The sequence below is a fragment of the Panthera pardus genome, unplaced genomic scaffold (assembly GCF_024362965.1).
Source record: "Panthera pardus isolate Hobbes unplaced genomic scaffold, ASM2436296v1 HiC_scaffold_10, whole genome shotgun sequence".
NCBI lineage: Eukaryota > Metazoa > Chordata > Mammalia > Carnivora > Felidae > Panthera > Panthera pardus.
The window spans coordinates 2,949,833-2,965,859 of NW_026526655.1; the positions used below are offsets into that span (position 1 = coordinate 2,949,833).

At 52.4% G+C, this 16,027-nt stretch overlaps 1 protein-coding gene across 3 annotated transcripts in view; it reads left to right on the forward strand.

The window, feature by feature from the left end:
* ILKAP (ILK associated serine/threonine phosphatase) overlaps positions 1-16,027 on the forward strand; it is a 31,198-nt gene that overhangs the window by 14,104 nt on the left and 1,067 nt on the right. The window contains exons 1-9 of one of the 3 annotated variants that reach the window (XM_053902994.1): positions 2,826-2,941; positions 3,412-3,468; positions 5,975-6,091; positions 7,634-7,760; positions 9,499-9,605; positions 9,983-10,076; positions 10,267-10,354; positions 11,692-11,813; positions 14,872-14,991. In XM_053902994.1, coding sequence (XP_053758969.1) covers positions 2,845-2,941; positions 3,412-3,468; positions 5,975-6,091; positions 7,634-7,760; positions 9,499-9,605; positions 9,983-10,076; positions 10,267-10,354; positions 11,692-11,813; positions 14,872-14,991 — 929 coding nt within the window. In that variant the 5' untranslated portion in view covers positions 2,826-2,844. Of the gene's footprint in view, positions 1-2,825; positions 2,965-3,411; positions 3,469-5,974; positions 6,092-7,633; positions 7,761-9,498; positions 9,606-9,982; positions 10,077-10,266; positions 10,355-11,691; positions 11,814-14,871; positions 14,992-16,027 lie in introns of those variants that run through there. The other 2 variants (XM_019445377.2, XM_019445375.2) reach the window with 2 other exon arrangements.

Genomic DNA, 16,027 nt, shown 5'->3' on the forward strand with positions numbered 1-16,027 from the left:
AGAATGTAAGATTCTGGCTGATCATAAGTTTTTGTTACAGCATCTATGACTTACAGATTTAAAAACAAAATTTTTGGGGCGCCTGGGTGGCGCAGTCGGTTAAGCGTCCGACTTCAGCCAGGTCATGATCTCGCGGTCCGTGAGTTCGAGCCCCGCGTCGGCCTCTGGGCCGATGGCTCGGAGCCTGGAGTCTGTTTCCGATTCTGTGTCTCCCTCTCTCTCTGCCCCTCCCCCGTTCATGCTCTGTCTCTCTCTGTCCCAAAAATAAATAAAAAACGTTGAAAAAAAAAATTAAAAACAAAATTTTTTTAATGTATATTTATTTTTGAGAGAGAGCGTGAGCAGGGGAGGGGCAGAGTGGGGGGGGGGGCACAGAATTGGAAGCAGGCCCCAGGCTCCCAGCCGTCAGCACAGAGCCCGATGTGGGGCTGGAACTCATGAACCGCGAGATCATGATCTGAGCCGAAGTCAGATTCTTAACCGACTGAGACACTCAAGCGCCCCCATAAATTTTTTTAAGATTTTATTTTTAGGTAATTTCTACACCCAGCATGGGGCTTGAACTCAGAACCCCGAGACCAAGGGTTGCATACTCTACTGACTGAGCCAGCCAGATACCCCACAGATTTTTTTTTTTTAAGAATACAAATGCAAGCTATTTGATCCTTTCAGTGACGTATTCCAGAGACCTAGAGCCTCGAGATTGTGTTCGTGGGGTTGTTGGAAGGGTTAAATGAGATGCCGTGTGGAAGCAGTGTGGCACCTCACGAGAGCATGGACTGGGAAGCCAGGCTGCCTGGCTTGGACTCCCCACCCCTTACGGGCTTTCCCTTGGGCATTATTGCGCCTGATTGCCTCAGTTTCCTCATCCATGAGGAACACAGTAATGGTACTCACCTTGTAAAACCGTTGTAAGGATTGATGCACTGAAGATAGATAGAGTGCTAGAATATACAACAGTGCCTGGAAGGCAGTAAATGTTCATTATTTTTACAAGCCATTCTCAGCTGTGGCCAAAAGAAATGAGATGCTCTCATGTTTAATTGAAATCGCACTTACGGGATTCCAGTATCCCAGAGTGAGAAGGAGTGGAGAAGCGCGTTTGATTCAGCCCGTGGAGACGGGCCATTGCCTGGGGTGCTGCTCGGATCCGTGCCCTGCGTCCGAGTTGTAGCCACAGGGTAGAGGCCGGGCCGGGGCTGTGCTGGGAGGAATGCTTGCAAGAACTGAAGATGTCTTCCCTGGGGAGAGAGGACTTCCCCATTGGACAGTGGCAGTCGGGGGACCTGATTCAGATGGGTAGTTTAATTCAGAAGCGAAAACCTGACCTGGCCCCAGCGGAAGGGTGGGCTGCTTTTCAGGTCGGCCTCCTCCCTGTAACGTTCTGTCTCCTGAGACGCCTGGCCCCCGGGCCCCGCTGAACGCGGTGCGCCTGTCCTGCATTTGGAGTCTGTCAGGAGAATGGGCGTTTGAGGCTCAGACACAATATGGTTTGGGTTCCTCTTGGAAGTGCCCTGTCGGAACATTAGGGATCCTGGGAGGAGGACTGTTGACTAAGTGGTCATTCTGCATGCCATTTAATGGCCTGGCGATGCTGCTTTTTGAATACTTTCTGTAGGGTGTTTATGTCATGTGTGAGATAAACGGTAGTATTTGCCGTTAGTTTGGGAAATCCTGAGGGAGAACGGTATAATTTAATGAAATAGACATTTCCCATTTGAATTAGGGTGTAAAGCGGAAGAGTTACTACTTTTTGTTAAATCAGAAATTTATCAGGTATTTAAGGTACTTTTGACCTAAAAACCCCTGAAGATACTTCTTTCCTTGGAGTTTCTATATTTTAATTTAAGCTTTTGTTTTTAAAAGAGTAGGATTGATACCCAGTTCGTTTCTACATAGAGGCAAAAGGACGCTACGGAGCCTTTTGGAGCTTACAATTGAACTGGTTGTGAAATGAGGACATTTCTGTACCTGAACTCCGGGGAACCAGAGGGGGCCAAATGCAGGATGGGATTGTGCACACCTGCGTCTTCAGCCCTTACACACACACACACACACACACACACACACACACACACACCCCGTTCAAGTGTTTAATAGCTTACATAGAAATTTGGGGGAAAGCTGGAGAATAAGGAACGGTGGTTAAATTTTATGTGGAAAGGGATAATGGAGTATAAAGCATTTAAGACAGGTACTTTTGGTGTGTAAATTTTTAGATAAAAAATTTCCCTGGCTTTCTGCTGAGTTTATTGTCTTGGAGTATCTGAAATTCCTCATTTTCTCCATAGATGGTAATTGACGTGGGCACTTGCTGGGGATGCCGGGTTAACACCGATTTGCTTCCTTCAGCCCCTCACCTTCTCTGTGCTCATTTGTTTGACCTTCTATTTGGTGGTCAGTTCAGAATGCTATTGAAATAGGACTTTTGAAGACCACATATCTTGGAAGAATCCCTCTGTCTTTGAAGTTTTATCTTGAGGGACCCAATAATTGTTTTCTTGGCCTAGAATCTGTATTTTTCTTCCCAGGATTTATTTTTAAAGAAAGGTTTTTAAGCGTTTGTTGCTTTCAGGCATGAAATTATGGAGAAAAAAAATATTTGTTTTCCTCAAAATACCCAGTGGCCCTTCAAATGCCAGTTGGGTCGTCTTTCATCGCTTTTCTGTTGACTGTAACTGTTGGAAGCAAATGTCCGTGTTAAATGGCTGTCCAGAAAATACTTTTAAAAAGTTTGTCCAACAAAGAGGAGAAAATTTGAACTTAATAGTAAACATCTCAGAAGGTACCCCCCCCCCCCCCCCCCCCCCCCCCCGCCAAAAATGTGTCCTGGCTGGTGACCAGATGCTCTTTAAGCAGGTGCTCTGTGTTGTAGGCAAAGAAGCTCAGAAGGGACCTCTGCTCTTCGACGACCTCCCTCCGGCCAGCAGTACTGACTCAGGTACAGTCTTCAGGCTCTCCCAGGTGTGTGTCAACGTGTCATCCTGGGGTTGTAGTTGTCTCAAATCTTTCTCCCTTTCCCCCATTTTCAACACACAGATGTTTTAGGTGTTGGACTGTCTTAAGTTTTGAATCCATGGCATCAGGTAAGGCAGAAAAATCCACTAGTCGCTAGCCCTGAGGAGCTGCATAAAAACGTTGAGCAGTTTCCTCCGGTTCATTTGAGTGTTTACTTTACCAGCTGAAATCAGATTTAACTCTTTCAGGCAGATTTTTGTTTCCTTTGATTGATAGGATTTAAAATAAAGTAGGTTCGAGCCATTATTTACCGAAGTATGAGTTGCCACTGGATTGACACGAGAGTTTTGAGATGATTTCATTGACCTGCGTAGGTGTCCTGGTGGGATGGATTCTGAAGCTCTTGCCTCCCCCAGGTTTTGTGGGCTCACTGAGTGTTCTGCTGTGTTTCAGGATCAGGGGGACCTTTGCTTTTTGATGATCTCCCACCAGCCAGCAGTGGGGATTCAGGTAAGTGGGAGGGAAAAGGTTCAATGTGCCAATGGAAATAATACATAAAAATTGTATCCTTATGTAAAATGTATTTATTAATAGATTCTACAGAGCTTAGGATGACATGAAACCAGCATACAGCATGAGATTTATTAAAATCACAAAAGAAATAGGCACCATCGGGTGGAAACAAAAAGATTATATACAGCATCACTTTTTGGTGATTATTGTTTACTTCTTGGGGTTCCACCTCTTGCAACTGACTTTAAGAATTAAGAGCTTAGTCATTTAAACTTTGTTTTTAACATTTTATTTAAAAAAAAAGCAGTCCGTCTCTGCCTCTGTTAGTGACAGACTCCAGTGTATTCAGCAGAAGTCTCTGACTATATGACATAGTTAAAATATTTTTAATATCCCTGAACCTATAAAAACAGATAGTCTTCTCTTTTATGGCACCTACATTAAAAAGAATTTTGATCTCAAGAAAATACAATCTGAATGACACTGGTTTAGTAACTAGTACAGACCATGTGCAGGAGTTTTCTTGGAATTTCTTGAAACCTTAGTTGGTTATTTTCATTCAGTCCTTATTTTTTCTCAAGAACCTTTATTGATTTGATTTCATTTTTGCCAAGCCTGTTCACATTGGTTCTACCTGTTCCTGGAAATGTTTTTTCCTTTCTACATCCCAGTTAGGTCGAAGGGGAGAAAAGAGCAGGTTCCGGTCAGTGGTCACAGTGATGAGTCTCCTCTTCTGTCTCACCGAGGACTTCTCACGTGGAATCGCTCTAAGTGAGGGCAGGACAGGGGGCCACAGGACAAGAGTGAGGGGACAGGGGGCAGGCTGTCTATTTTCACCTGCAGTTATCTGCTGGTGTAAATACCTTCCTTATGTCGTCAAGTACAACACTTGCTGCTGATTTTCAAGTCGATCTTTTGCGTTACTAATTCATTACATAAAAATTATCAGGGTTAGTCTAGAATGTATGGATTAAGTTAGCATAGTTCTGTATTTAGAACAAGTCATTACAGGCCTCTAACGTGAGAATTCTCAGGCTTTCGGGGCTTTACTAAAACACCACAGCATTCTCTCATTCACAGTTAAACCTGAAACCTTGCCTATAAGGACAGCAGCCTTACAATGAAAGTTAATGCGTGCAGACATCAACTTAACAGGGCTCTTTACAGGTTTAATAAAAGAAAATTCAACATAGCTGTGTCTTAGTTCTTCCCAGGACAAAGGACAATCAACTAGTAACAACTTAGAAGATTTTGCACCATTATTAACAGGCTTGATTTTTTCGGATTTAGAATCTAACCTTGCATCCAATATATTGAATTTCTTGAGAAGACATATTCACCGTATACAAAATCGACTACATTCTAGGCCATAAAGTAAGTCCCACTAATGAATTGATTTCATATACAGACCACATTCTCTGACTACAAGTGATTCAATTAGGAGTCAGTAACAAAGCTATAAAAGTGTCTCTGTTTTGCGAGTTAAAAGAGAGGAAGATCGTTTTACATACGCACGGGAAAGCTGGGATAAACAGTACGTGACGGGAGGCTACTGGAAAGACCTTGGGGGAAAGTATATTGGAAACATTAGTGAAATTTTCTCAGTTAACGTGCTTTACTATGTGGGGCAGGGTGTGTGTTATGTCCTACTGTTGCAGATATCTGTCCTTTTGCGAGTAATTGACTCTGCAGGGACATTTTCTTCCCTTCCTCTGTACTCAGAAATGTCTGGTGAAGGATAATTGAGTAGATGGTCACATGCTTTTATGCAGAGAGTACTTAGGGCTGCTTACTATGACAACGGCTGCCATTTATTGGGTACGTGATGACCCAGGCACTGTGATAAATGCTTCTACTTACCTCGTCCCCACCTTCCGAGATGACAGTGTTCTCCCTGTGTTACGGGTCGAGAAACCGAGGCGGGGAGGTCAAGTCACTTGCCTTAATTTGAGACTAGACTTTCTCCTTCCAAAACGCACGCACCCTGCAGGTGCTCTTAGCTTTTTGGCTTGAGTACAGACTCATCCCTCTGCAAGTGTGAATGGCTTCAGCGGTCCTGTTTGGCCTTTCGCAATACACGGTTCTTAAAACCTGACATTTACCTCATTGTAACCCTCTCGGGGCACTTGATGCTTTCTTGACTTGTTCAAGACGTGTCACTTTGCAGATTTTGGAAACTTCCCTGTTAATAAGGGCCTGTGGGTATGGAGCCTCGTGTGTGTCACAGCCCCAAAATGTGGGCTGTTTTTACCACTGACGACCCTCCTTGCAGATCCTCTCACAGTTGGCCTGAGCAGGACCTGGATCTTGACCTGTGGTCCCTCCTGGCGGGCACCCGGCCCACTGCCCACCCCTCCAAGTCCTCACCATGAGATCCCTGTGCCTGCCTCTCTCCCGGTGCTCGCGCCGCACGTCGTTTCGTCTCGGGGCTGGGGTGGAGCCTGGTCGGCTGGGGACTTTGACAGTCTGTAGCTGTGTCTTTCTGGCTTCTCCTCGTGTCCAGGTTCTCTTGACGCTTCGATGTCCCAGACGGTAAAGAACGAAGGGAAAGGAGCAAAGAGAAGAGCCCCTGAAGAAGAGAACGGCAGCGAAGAGCTTGTGGAAAAGAAAGTTTGTAAAGGTTTTCAGACAGTTTGAAAACAAATGTATTAGACTTCCCATCTTAAAACAACCCAGAGCAAAAACGAGCTCAGCTTTCCCATTCGGGACACTTCTGTTTCGTGTCTGTGTTTAAGAAACTGGCAGGGTTCTCTTTTTGCAGACAGACTTCCGAGTTTACTTTTGCCTCCTCTCCTAACTTTTCTGTTCGTCTCTGGCCCATCTTTGGTCAGGCCGGAAACCCACGTTTGTTCTTTGAGGGTTAGAAAACCCAGGTCATTTTGACTTCACCTTGTCTAGTGAATGGTTAGCTTGTTGGGCCCCCACTTTCTCTCTGACCCCTGTCTTTGTTCACAGCCTGTTGCTGAGCACTTTGAATTTGTGATCAGCTTAGTAGGCAGCTTCCCAAGAAGGAGCCTGAGGCTGGAAAAACCGGTTGAAATTTGTAGTCAGCTCTGTAACTTGTCAGAGTGGAGAAGAAATGAAAAGTATCAGTTAAAGAGAGGTAGCCGTGGATGTTCACACACCGTACAGATCATTTTGTCCTTTGCCCCAGAGCTTCCGAGCGAAAGCCGTGGGGTGCGCCGGGAGGCACCCCACTGGGAGGCGTGTGAGGAGCCTACTAACCCGCTTAAGGACGGGGCCGTAGGTTAGCTGGTCACGGCCTCGAGCCTCAAGAGCACCGTGCTTACCAGCAACGGCTCTGTCAATGGCTCTGTCAACGTGTTCGCTTTATTGTTTACACAGCCCTAGGGTGTCCGAAAAGGAGCTTAACCAGGCCTGGCCGTTCAGTGTCGGCAGGTTTCTGTGCCCATGGTGTGTGTGCTCCTTTATCCTTTCCTTCCTCACTTGAAGTAGAAGCAACTGTCTTACTGTTTGTTCAAATTCATTACCAGCCTCAGGCATGGGAATAGAGTTTCACGTGTCCAACAGGGCATTTGGGATAAACTCCATGCATGTGTCTAAACTAGGAATTTTTCTGCCCTCATTAGATTACTGACAAGACTGGGTTTGCACACAATCCCTTGCCCCAGTTTGGGACGACAGCACATTCCTTGCTCTGCTGTTAATGCCTTAACCGAAGCTGTCGGTACTAACTTGCTGTCGTCTGCTACTTCCCTCTTCAGTGTTCAGCCTTCTCTTTTTTATTTTTTGAGAGAGAGGGGGAGTTTGTGTGAGAGTGGGGCAGGGGCAGAGAAAGAGAGCACGCGTGAGCAAGAGAGAACCCCAGGCGGGCTCTGTGCCCAGCGCGGTGGAGCCCAGTGTCGGGCTCGATCTCACCACCGTGAGATCCTGACCTGAGCCACCCAGGCGGCCCCACTGCCCAGCCTTTTAGAGACCGTCCTTGTCCAACAGTGGTCTGATCTTAGTTACAGATTGCAGCTGGGGAGGTAGGTGGCTGCGGGGGAGCAGCTTATTCGTGTGCACGGTTAGGACATCACTGAGTGAAACAGCCAGAGTCCCCTGTCGTCCCCCCCCCCCCCCCCCCCCGTTTGCTCTGGGACTAGGGCTTCTGGAGGGAAGAGCACAGTTTTGTATTGGCCTTTTGTTCTCTTTCCCGCAGCCTCCTCGGTGATCTTTGGTCTGAAAGGCTACGTGGCTGAGCGGAAGGGCGAGCGGGAGGAGATGCAGGACGCCCACGTCATCCTGAACGACATCACTGAGGAGTGCAGGCCCCCATCGTCCCTCATGTGAGTGTCCCTGCTCCAGCAGGCCTCTGTGGACCGTTTGGCCCGAGTTCCGTGGGCAGGTTTCAGGAGCGTGGCCTGTCGCTTGGACTGCTCGGTTCTTGATTTTGCACAGTGCTTCCCTTCCCGACGTTTTTGGTCGTCACGTGGGCGGGGGCGCTCAGGTTGCTGCCAGACGCCCTGCGACAGAGAGCTGTCTGGCCCCAAGTTGTTCCCGGCTCTGGCAGAGCCGAGAACCCTGTTAAATGGGAACAGACTGCCCAGTGTCTGAGGAGCTTCCGGCAGGGAGCGCTCTTACTCTGCGAGCCCGTAGGTGGAGGGGGGAGCTGATCCAGGAGAGCCATGTCGTGGTCAGGGCCCAAAAGAGAAAGAGCAGAAATGACATCAAGGAGAAGAACAGTGAAAATTTCCCTGCAACTGTGCAGATTAAAATGAGGCCTTTGGATAAGCTCTGAGGCATGGAGGAAAGACATCAGAAGGCAGGACATCAAGGCATGTCATTAACACACGTCCCATGTGCACACGGGGGACTCTGTAGGGCAAGGATCATGCGTGTGTGCACACGGGGGACTCTAGGGCAAGGATCACGTGTGTGGGCACCGCCGTGTTTCCACAGTCACAGTCTGTTATTAACGGACCGTGTGCCGGAGCCATTGGTGCCGGTGGGTTTTGTCCAGGTGAGGAAGTGATGGTCCCTGCTGGTACCTGGTCATGTGCGGAGAAGACCACGTGTATGCACAGTCCCTGGTGTTAGGCGGCCGTTGACCACTGTGGTATGCTTTGGAGTTCCTTTCGAAGCCAGGAAAGGCCTCTGGAGAGCCCGGGGAGTGGGTCTCACTGGGCTCACTAAACTGTGCCTTAGCAGGTACCGTGTGTTAGGAACCGGACGAAGGTATTTAGTCACAGCTCATGAGGTCTCTGTTGAAAAGGAACTCGAAACATGTTTGAGAAAGAGCTCTGCAGAGTGAATGTCATTTCCCGTGGGCATTTTCATTCTTGCTTGAAATGCTTTAAATCGTTAATGGTGTTTATTCTGTATATGAAAGCTTTCTGGCAGAATTTGAAAGGGGAATAAGTGGTAAGGTGGGCATTGAGAATTCGCTGCTGGGTCAGTCTGAGTAACAATTCTGGAATTACCTCTGCTCTCCGAGGTATTTTTCATGGTCTCGGATCAGTAACTGGTATTGGTGTGTTAGGTTTAAAACGAAATCTGTTTTAAATACAAGTTCGGAATTTTAGTTTCATCTTCAGTGAAAGATCAGTTAATCTTGAGTTTTGAAAAATGGGAGTTTTTAACTAAGATTATTTTTAAGTGATCTCTATACCCAATGTGGGACTCAAAACCCCAGCCCCGAGATCAGGAGTCTCATGCTCCACTGACTGAGCCAGCCAAGGCCCTGAGCTTTTACTTTTAATTTAAAAATGCCGTGAAAGTTGAGGCGCCTGGCCGGCTCAGTCGGAAGAGTGTGACTCTGGATCTCCAGGTCATGAGTTCGAGCCCCGTGTTGGGTGCAGAAATCACTTAAATGAACTTAGAATAAAAAATACCATGAAAGTTACTTCCATGTTTGTCTCAGTTAACGTTGTGTCTTTTTTCTCCGTTGTGACAGTGTGGCTGATGTCTCAGCACGGGGCATCCTCAGTCTTTTCAGTGCTCACTGTTTGAAATAAGATTTAGAAACCTTAGTGGACAGGAGCAATCTTTGTGAAAATCTCAGTAACTGACAATTGATTCTTCCAGTACCCGGGTTTCATATTTTGCTGTTTTTGATGGACACGGAGGAATTCGAGCCTCAAAATTTGCTGCACAGAACTTGCATCAGAACTTGATCAGGAAATTTCCTAAAGGTGAGACTGAGAACAAAGTCGGTTCGTGTTCGTCTTGGTGTTTGCTGTCGGTGTAAATCAGGAAGACGGGTCACGTTGCAGAGAACCGTCAGTGGCTCTCTGAAGGTGGGGCAGAAGGGAGCGAGGCTCGAGGTGGGCAGGTGGGGCCGTGTAGGCGCCTGGCGTAGGACTTGTCGTCTGCGTGATGGCACCTTGCGTGAGCTGTGTGTGTGTGAGTGAGTGTCTTGCCTTCACACCTGGGAGACTGCTAACAAACTCCACTGACCCTGTCTTACGGGCGAGGAAGTGGGATGTTCTTGGTCACGACACAGAAACAAAATGGCAGCGGGAGGAGAATTTGCCCTTAAGAGTTTGTCGTCTGGTTGCTTCCGTAACAGGAGATGTAATCAGCGTAGAGAAAACCGTGAAGAGATGCCTTTTGGACACTTTTAAGCATACTGATGAAGAGTTCCTTAAACAAGCTTCGAGCCAGTAAGTGTAATCACATAAAGATGAGTGTGTGAGCGCGGAGGTCTTCTGACAGTCGCCCACCACCGAGTAAGCTCTCCTGACCGCTAACGTGCGTGTCGGGGTACAGACCTTACCATTCAGCTCTGGAAGGGAGTCTCGAAGCGCGGGTGTCGGTCGGCGGTGACCGTGTTTCTGACGTGTCTGCCCCCAGGAAGCCTGCCTGGAAAGATGGCTCCACTGCCACGTGTGTCCTGGCCGTGGACAACATCCTGTACATCGCCAACCTCGGAGACAGTCGGGTACGTGGCTCCGGAGCCGCTCCCGGGACGGCGGCGCTGGGTGTGGCCGGCACCAGGAAGCGTGCGCTCGGCGGGGCGGGAAGTGGTGACGGGCTGAGGTCTTTCTTGCGGGGCCGCTGCTGGGGCTTCTGCAGACTCCACGTTCCGGGCAGGGGGCTGGCAGCTGCGCCGGAGCTGTTTGCTCTCTGGGCCGTCTTGGGCCCTGGGGAGCGTGTGCGTGTGTGCACGTGCACGCACACACGCTCTGCCGCCATGGGGCTGTGGGTCAGAATGTCATCCCTGTGCGAGCAGCTTGAATATTCCTCTGCTGCATGCCTCTGACTTCAGGTGGCTGGGAGGGAACAGGGCGAGCCCTTCCCTCAACTCCAAATAAGTCAAAAGTAGTTGGAGAAGCACTAGGTGATGCCGTGTCTGGAGCCCAGGCCACGTGACCGCGGGCGAGAACCTGCTTATTTCCCACTGGTGGCAGCCAGTGTCCCGGCCCCAGCGGTGGGGAATGGCTTAGAGCTGGAGGGCAGCGCCCTGCCACCTGGCTCCGCCCCCCTCCCCACGCGGCAGGACCTCTTTCAGCGAGCCTGGTGCTGCGGCAGCGGTCACGGTGACCAAGTGAGCCTTCCCGCTCTCAGGCAGCACCTGGAGACCGCTGCCCGCACCCCGTCGTGTTTAGAGTGATCTCTGCATAAATACTAGGCGCTGGGGGGACAGCAGTGAGCATCACAGACGGTCCCTGTGCAGTGGGTTTTATGTGGTGATATTCTAGCAGACCGTCCCTAGGTCACATGTGTTGAGACTGAATAACAAGTAACATGAGTAAAATTGGGGGGGGCGGTGGGGGGGAACAAAACCTTTGAGCCTGATCCAAATTTGCATCCTGTCTGCCTCCTGGCTCTGCTGTGTGACCTCAGGCACACACCTATCCTCCGGGCTTCCTGCTCCGCAGGACTGAGGTTTCCCCGGAAGTTCCCACGTGGTGGAGGCGGTGGCGGCGGCGAATGGAGGCGCTTGGCCAGCCCGCCCTCCTGCCCTCCCCTCTGCCTGCAGCGGATCCTGGGAGTAGCGACGCCTCCCGGGGCTCTCATCCTCGTTGGGTGTCGCAGACGAGAGGGCAGCGGCCTGCGGAGGGTCAGCGACTGGCTGCTTGTCCCGCGGTGCTGGCGCCAGACTGGACCCGCACCACGGCCCCTCTCCCTGGTCGCGGTTTCTGTGACGCTTCTTTGCCGCCTGATGCTCTGAACTCGTGTTTGTCAGCGGGAGACTGAACTGAAACTCTGTTGTTAACCTTTCTCTTCACCTGGTAACTTTGAACTTCATGACCGTGGGACTGTCCGTGTTCCCAGGCAATCCTGTGTCGGTTTAATGAGGAGAGTCAGAAGCACGCGGCCTTAAGCCTCAGCAAGGAGCACAACCCCACCCAGTATGAGGAGCGGATGAGAATACAGAAGGCTGGCGGGAATGTCAGGTAACAGGGCTGGCGGGTGCTCCCCGTCACCGCGGCCGGGGGGCCTCCCAGGGCAGAACTTGCCGTGTTCCGCAGTGTCTGTGGCGGGAGGAGACCAAGGTCGAAGCCGGGGAGGCAGGGGAATGGAGGTTGTGGGATTTCGCACCGTGTGCCTGGGAACTTTCTTGAATACTGTTATTTGTCACAACTGAATAAGCCACAGTTTTAGGCAGATTCTCCAGGAGAGAATCTGAGGTGGTGAAGGCAGTAGCTCTTCGTAGCCCGCACCGACCTGCTCCGTCTGCGGCTCCATCTCTGTCTACACCTTTGACGACCGCATGCCCGCTCTGGTTTTCATACGCTGTTTCTCGAAGGTGGCTGACGAGGCTGACTTCTTTCCTCGTCTTTTCTCTACCGAAGGACGTTTACCGGAGTTTAGCCAGGGCGTTTTCTGGTCGGTCTTACAGTATGACCGTTAGGACTTGATGTTCTGGTGGGGGGTGAGAGAGCAGGAAGGGGTCCGGGGAAGCCCGCGGCCGTCTGTCCCCGGAGGGGCATTTTCTGTCCATCACTGCTGCTCTAGGCTGCTTCCGGCCAGTGGTGCGGGGCCTCTGGAGAGGAGTCACAACTCTGAGAGCTCCTTTGGCTTTCTTAGAACTTTAAAATTCTGCTTTTGCCTGAACTCCTTGAAAAAATTTGGACATTGACAGTCCCGTGGCTGACAGGAGTATCAGCCATGTGGCGGCTACCCTCTGTCCCCAGGCTCCACGTTATTGAGAGCGGTGTTGAGGTGTCCTAGCGATGTCGTTTGACGGTGTGGCTAGGACGAGCCCCTCAGAGAGGGGCGGTGGCTCAGCGCAGCGGGCCGGCTTTGTCTTCTCCACGCCCGCCCTGCCGCTGCTATCATTGACACTTTGAGACCTACAGAAAACAATGTAAAATAGTAAAACATTTCAGCATCCACCGCCTGGATTCAGCAGCGAACATTTTTGCCACGTGTGAGGCTGCCCTGTTTGAAGGTTCGTTGCAGACAGAACGCAGAGAGTAACTTTGGTTGCCGGGTTCTCTCCTTTCCTGGCCGATTTCCCCAGCTATTGTGCGCTGTCTTGGTTGGAAACCGGCGTCCAGTCGGCATTCACTCACGTTGACCTGGGTCCCTCCCCTTTCCGTGAGGACAGTCGTGCGGGGTCGCCCGCGTCCCGAGTTCACCGCCTGCTTTCACACGGCCCGTCCGTTGTTGGCGTGCGTGTGTCCTGCGCCTGGGAGTGCGGGTCAGCTCTCCACGTCGTTTTCTGAAGTACAGGTGGCTCTTCCGGCCCCGTGATCGTTGGCGCTCCCTGCTGTGGCTCCCGCAGGGCGTGGGACACACTGAAAATGGCTGTGCTTCCGGGGGCGGGGCCTGCTGTGCTCACACCCCGCGCCCGGCCGGTTTCTGTGCGGAGCTGCTGGCGCTGACCGGGTCTTGGGGACCTGCGGCTGCGTCGAAGCAGGCCAGGCTCGTGCCTGGGGCGGGGGAGGCCACGCCTAGTCACAGGTCACCAAAGAAGCGCCTCCTCGGGTTCCTGTGGGGCTCGCGCTTTGAGCGGCTTCCCAGTTAGTGCTCTGGAGGCTGAGAGCGCCCCTCCCCCCACCCAGGTCTTCCTCTGCTCCTGTGCACTTTGTCCCCCTTGCTGTTCGTTTCCATGATTGTACTAAAGATGCCAGCAGGAGGCCCCCGCCGGGAGGGCGACGGTGTGGCCACGGTGAAGGGCCGGGACCGGACTGGATTCTGGTGCCAACACAGCGGCCCAGGCCAGTGAGGAACTTCCTGCCACCCGCAGCCATCTGCAGAGCATCTCTGCGGAGCATTTCCTAATGTTCCGTCACTTGGAAAAGCTCTGTAGACCCCCGCGAACGGCTCTGGCGTTTGCTGAGCACTCACGCATCCCTCGTGTGCACCTTCTCTGGTTTCACCAGCGAGGGCCTGCGGCCCCAGGGGTCTGCAGCTGCCGGAGGTCGCGTAGCACGCAGGCCCATCGGGATTGTTCTCGGGGGCATCGAGTGGGGGCCCTTTCCCCTGCTGACAGACATGCAGGCCCACTTCTAGGTTGCCTCCCCATCTCTGGATGCCTCATTGGAAAACGGAACGTGTAGGGACACCTGGGTGGCTCAGTCGATTAAGTGTGCGAATCTTGATGTTGGCTCAGGTCATGACCTCAAGGTTCATGAGATCAAGCCCCGTGTCGGGCTCTGTGCTGACAGCTCAGATCCTACTTGGGATTCTCTCTCTCCCTCCCTCTCTGCCCCTTCCTTGTTCGTGCTCTCTCTTAAAATAAATAAACTTGGGGTGCTGGGTGGCTCAGTTGGTTAAGCGTCCAACTTCAGCTCGGGTCACGATCTCACAGTTTGTGGGTTCAAGCCCCATGTCGGGCTCTGTGCTGACACCTGGGAGCCTGGAGCCTGCTTCAGACTCTGTGTCTCCCTCTCTCTCTGCCCTTCCTTTGCTCATGCTCTGTCTCTCCCTCTCAAAGGTAAAATAAAACATTAAAAAATAACAATAATAAATTCATTAAAAATGGGAATGGGTAAAAGTCTAATGTGCAGAATACTACAATTGATGCAGGTTAAGATAAACCACGTTCACAGCCTGTGTAAAGAAAGCGGTGCTTCGGCATCTGGGAACAGTTACCTTCAGGTATTTTCCAAGTCCGGTTGGGTGCAAGTTCAAAGTGGCCTTCTGCGGCAGCTGTTACCCTGGCTGCGGGCTCAGATGTGGCCTGAGGGGCTTCAGGGCAAACACGAAATAGAAAAGCAGATCTAGGCCCCGACCCAGTCCTGTCACATCCAGCTTGAGTGTGGGCAAGATAGCAGGTTGGGGGTCGGGGGCTGCCCCGTGCCAGCCAGGGGGTGTACCGTGCCGTCGGGTGCCGCGGGGCGGAGGCGCCCAGGATTCAGCACGGAACGTGCAGACGAGCGTGTGTTCCTTGAGGCTCAGGGCCGGCAGCGCGGGTCAGAGCAGACTCGCGGGCTCCGTCTTCCCTCTGCCTCGAAGGACTGTGGACCCACGATCTGTCACATGGAGTCTGTTTCCCCGATTTAGGGACGGACGTGTCTTGGGTGTGCTGGAGGTGTCGCGCTCCATCGGGGACGGGCAGTACAAGCGCTGCGGGGTCACCTCTGTGCCAGACATCAGACGCTGCCAGCTGACCCCCAACGACAGGTACGTGGCCGTGCCACAGGCACGGGGGTGCGTGCACACGGTCCGGTTTCCCTTCCCGACTTCAGTTTGTGTCATGAGCCTGGAGTGGGTGGAGCGGTCCTGTCGTGGGCACTGCCTGGGCCTGACTGCAGGAACAGACAGACTGCTTTCTGCCCTGGCGGGTCCCCCAGTCCAGGAGGGTAGCACACGTGGGGGGGGGGGGGGGGGGGGGCGGGGGGGTTCCGGCACCGGGTGTCGGGAGCACAGGTGCTCTGGGGGACCTGGGCCACGTCCCTGTGGGAGAGAGAAGGGCCTCCCGGCAGAGGGAAGATGCACCGCCACTGCAGCAGGAGAGCATGACACGCGGGCGGGCGGGCAGCAGTAGCAGAGAGCATCGAAGGATGCCAGCAGGGTGCTGGGGGGCGGGGGGTGGGTTGTGCGGGGTCCTGAGTTCCATGCTGAGGAGTTCGACTGGTGGAGAAGGGAGGTGTTGAAGCAGCGCCGGGCTGGGGCCAGAAAGAGACGGCCGTGCCCGCCACGGCCAGGGTCCCTCAGCGAGGAGTTGAAGGTTGGGTAGGCAGCCCGAGGCTCAAGAGGAGCCCCGAGGAGGAGCCCCGAGGAGGAGCCGCAAGGAGCGGGCCTGCTCCCTCCACCGCGCGAGGGCGCCTCCCCACGGCCCCGCCTGCCCAGCGTCTCTTGCGGGGCCGTGTGCGCTTGCCGGCCTTGGGGTCTTGGGACGCTTCCTTCCACCAGCCCCTCCTCTGGTTTTCCAGACCCTGCCCGGGCCCCCCTGTGGCGTGCGCTGTGCCAGCTCCCCTGCTCTGGGTTGTAGTCGTGGCTTTGTGTGACCAGTTACTCGGGCTCTGTCACCACGGGAGGGGGGTGGGGCGGGAGCCTCCCCGGACGTGCACCTGCTGGGTTCCAGGCACCCTGCGTGCTCACTGAACACTGTGGGGGAAGCGCCCTGCCAGAAGACAAACCAAGACCTGGGCGTTAGCATGAGCAGAGAGGGATGACCACCTCAGAGCTGTGGGGGAGCCCCCCTCTGCACCCTGTT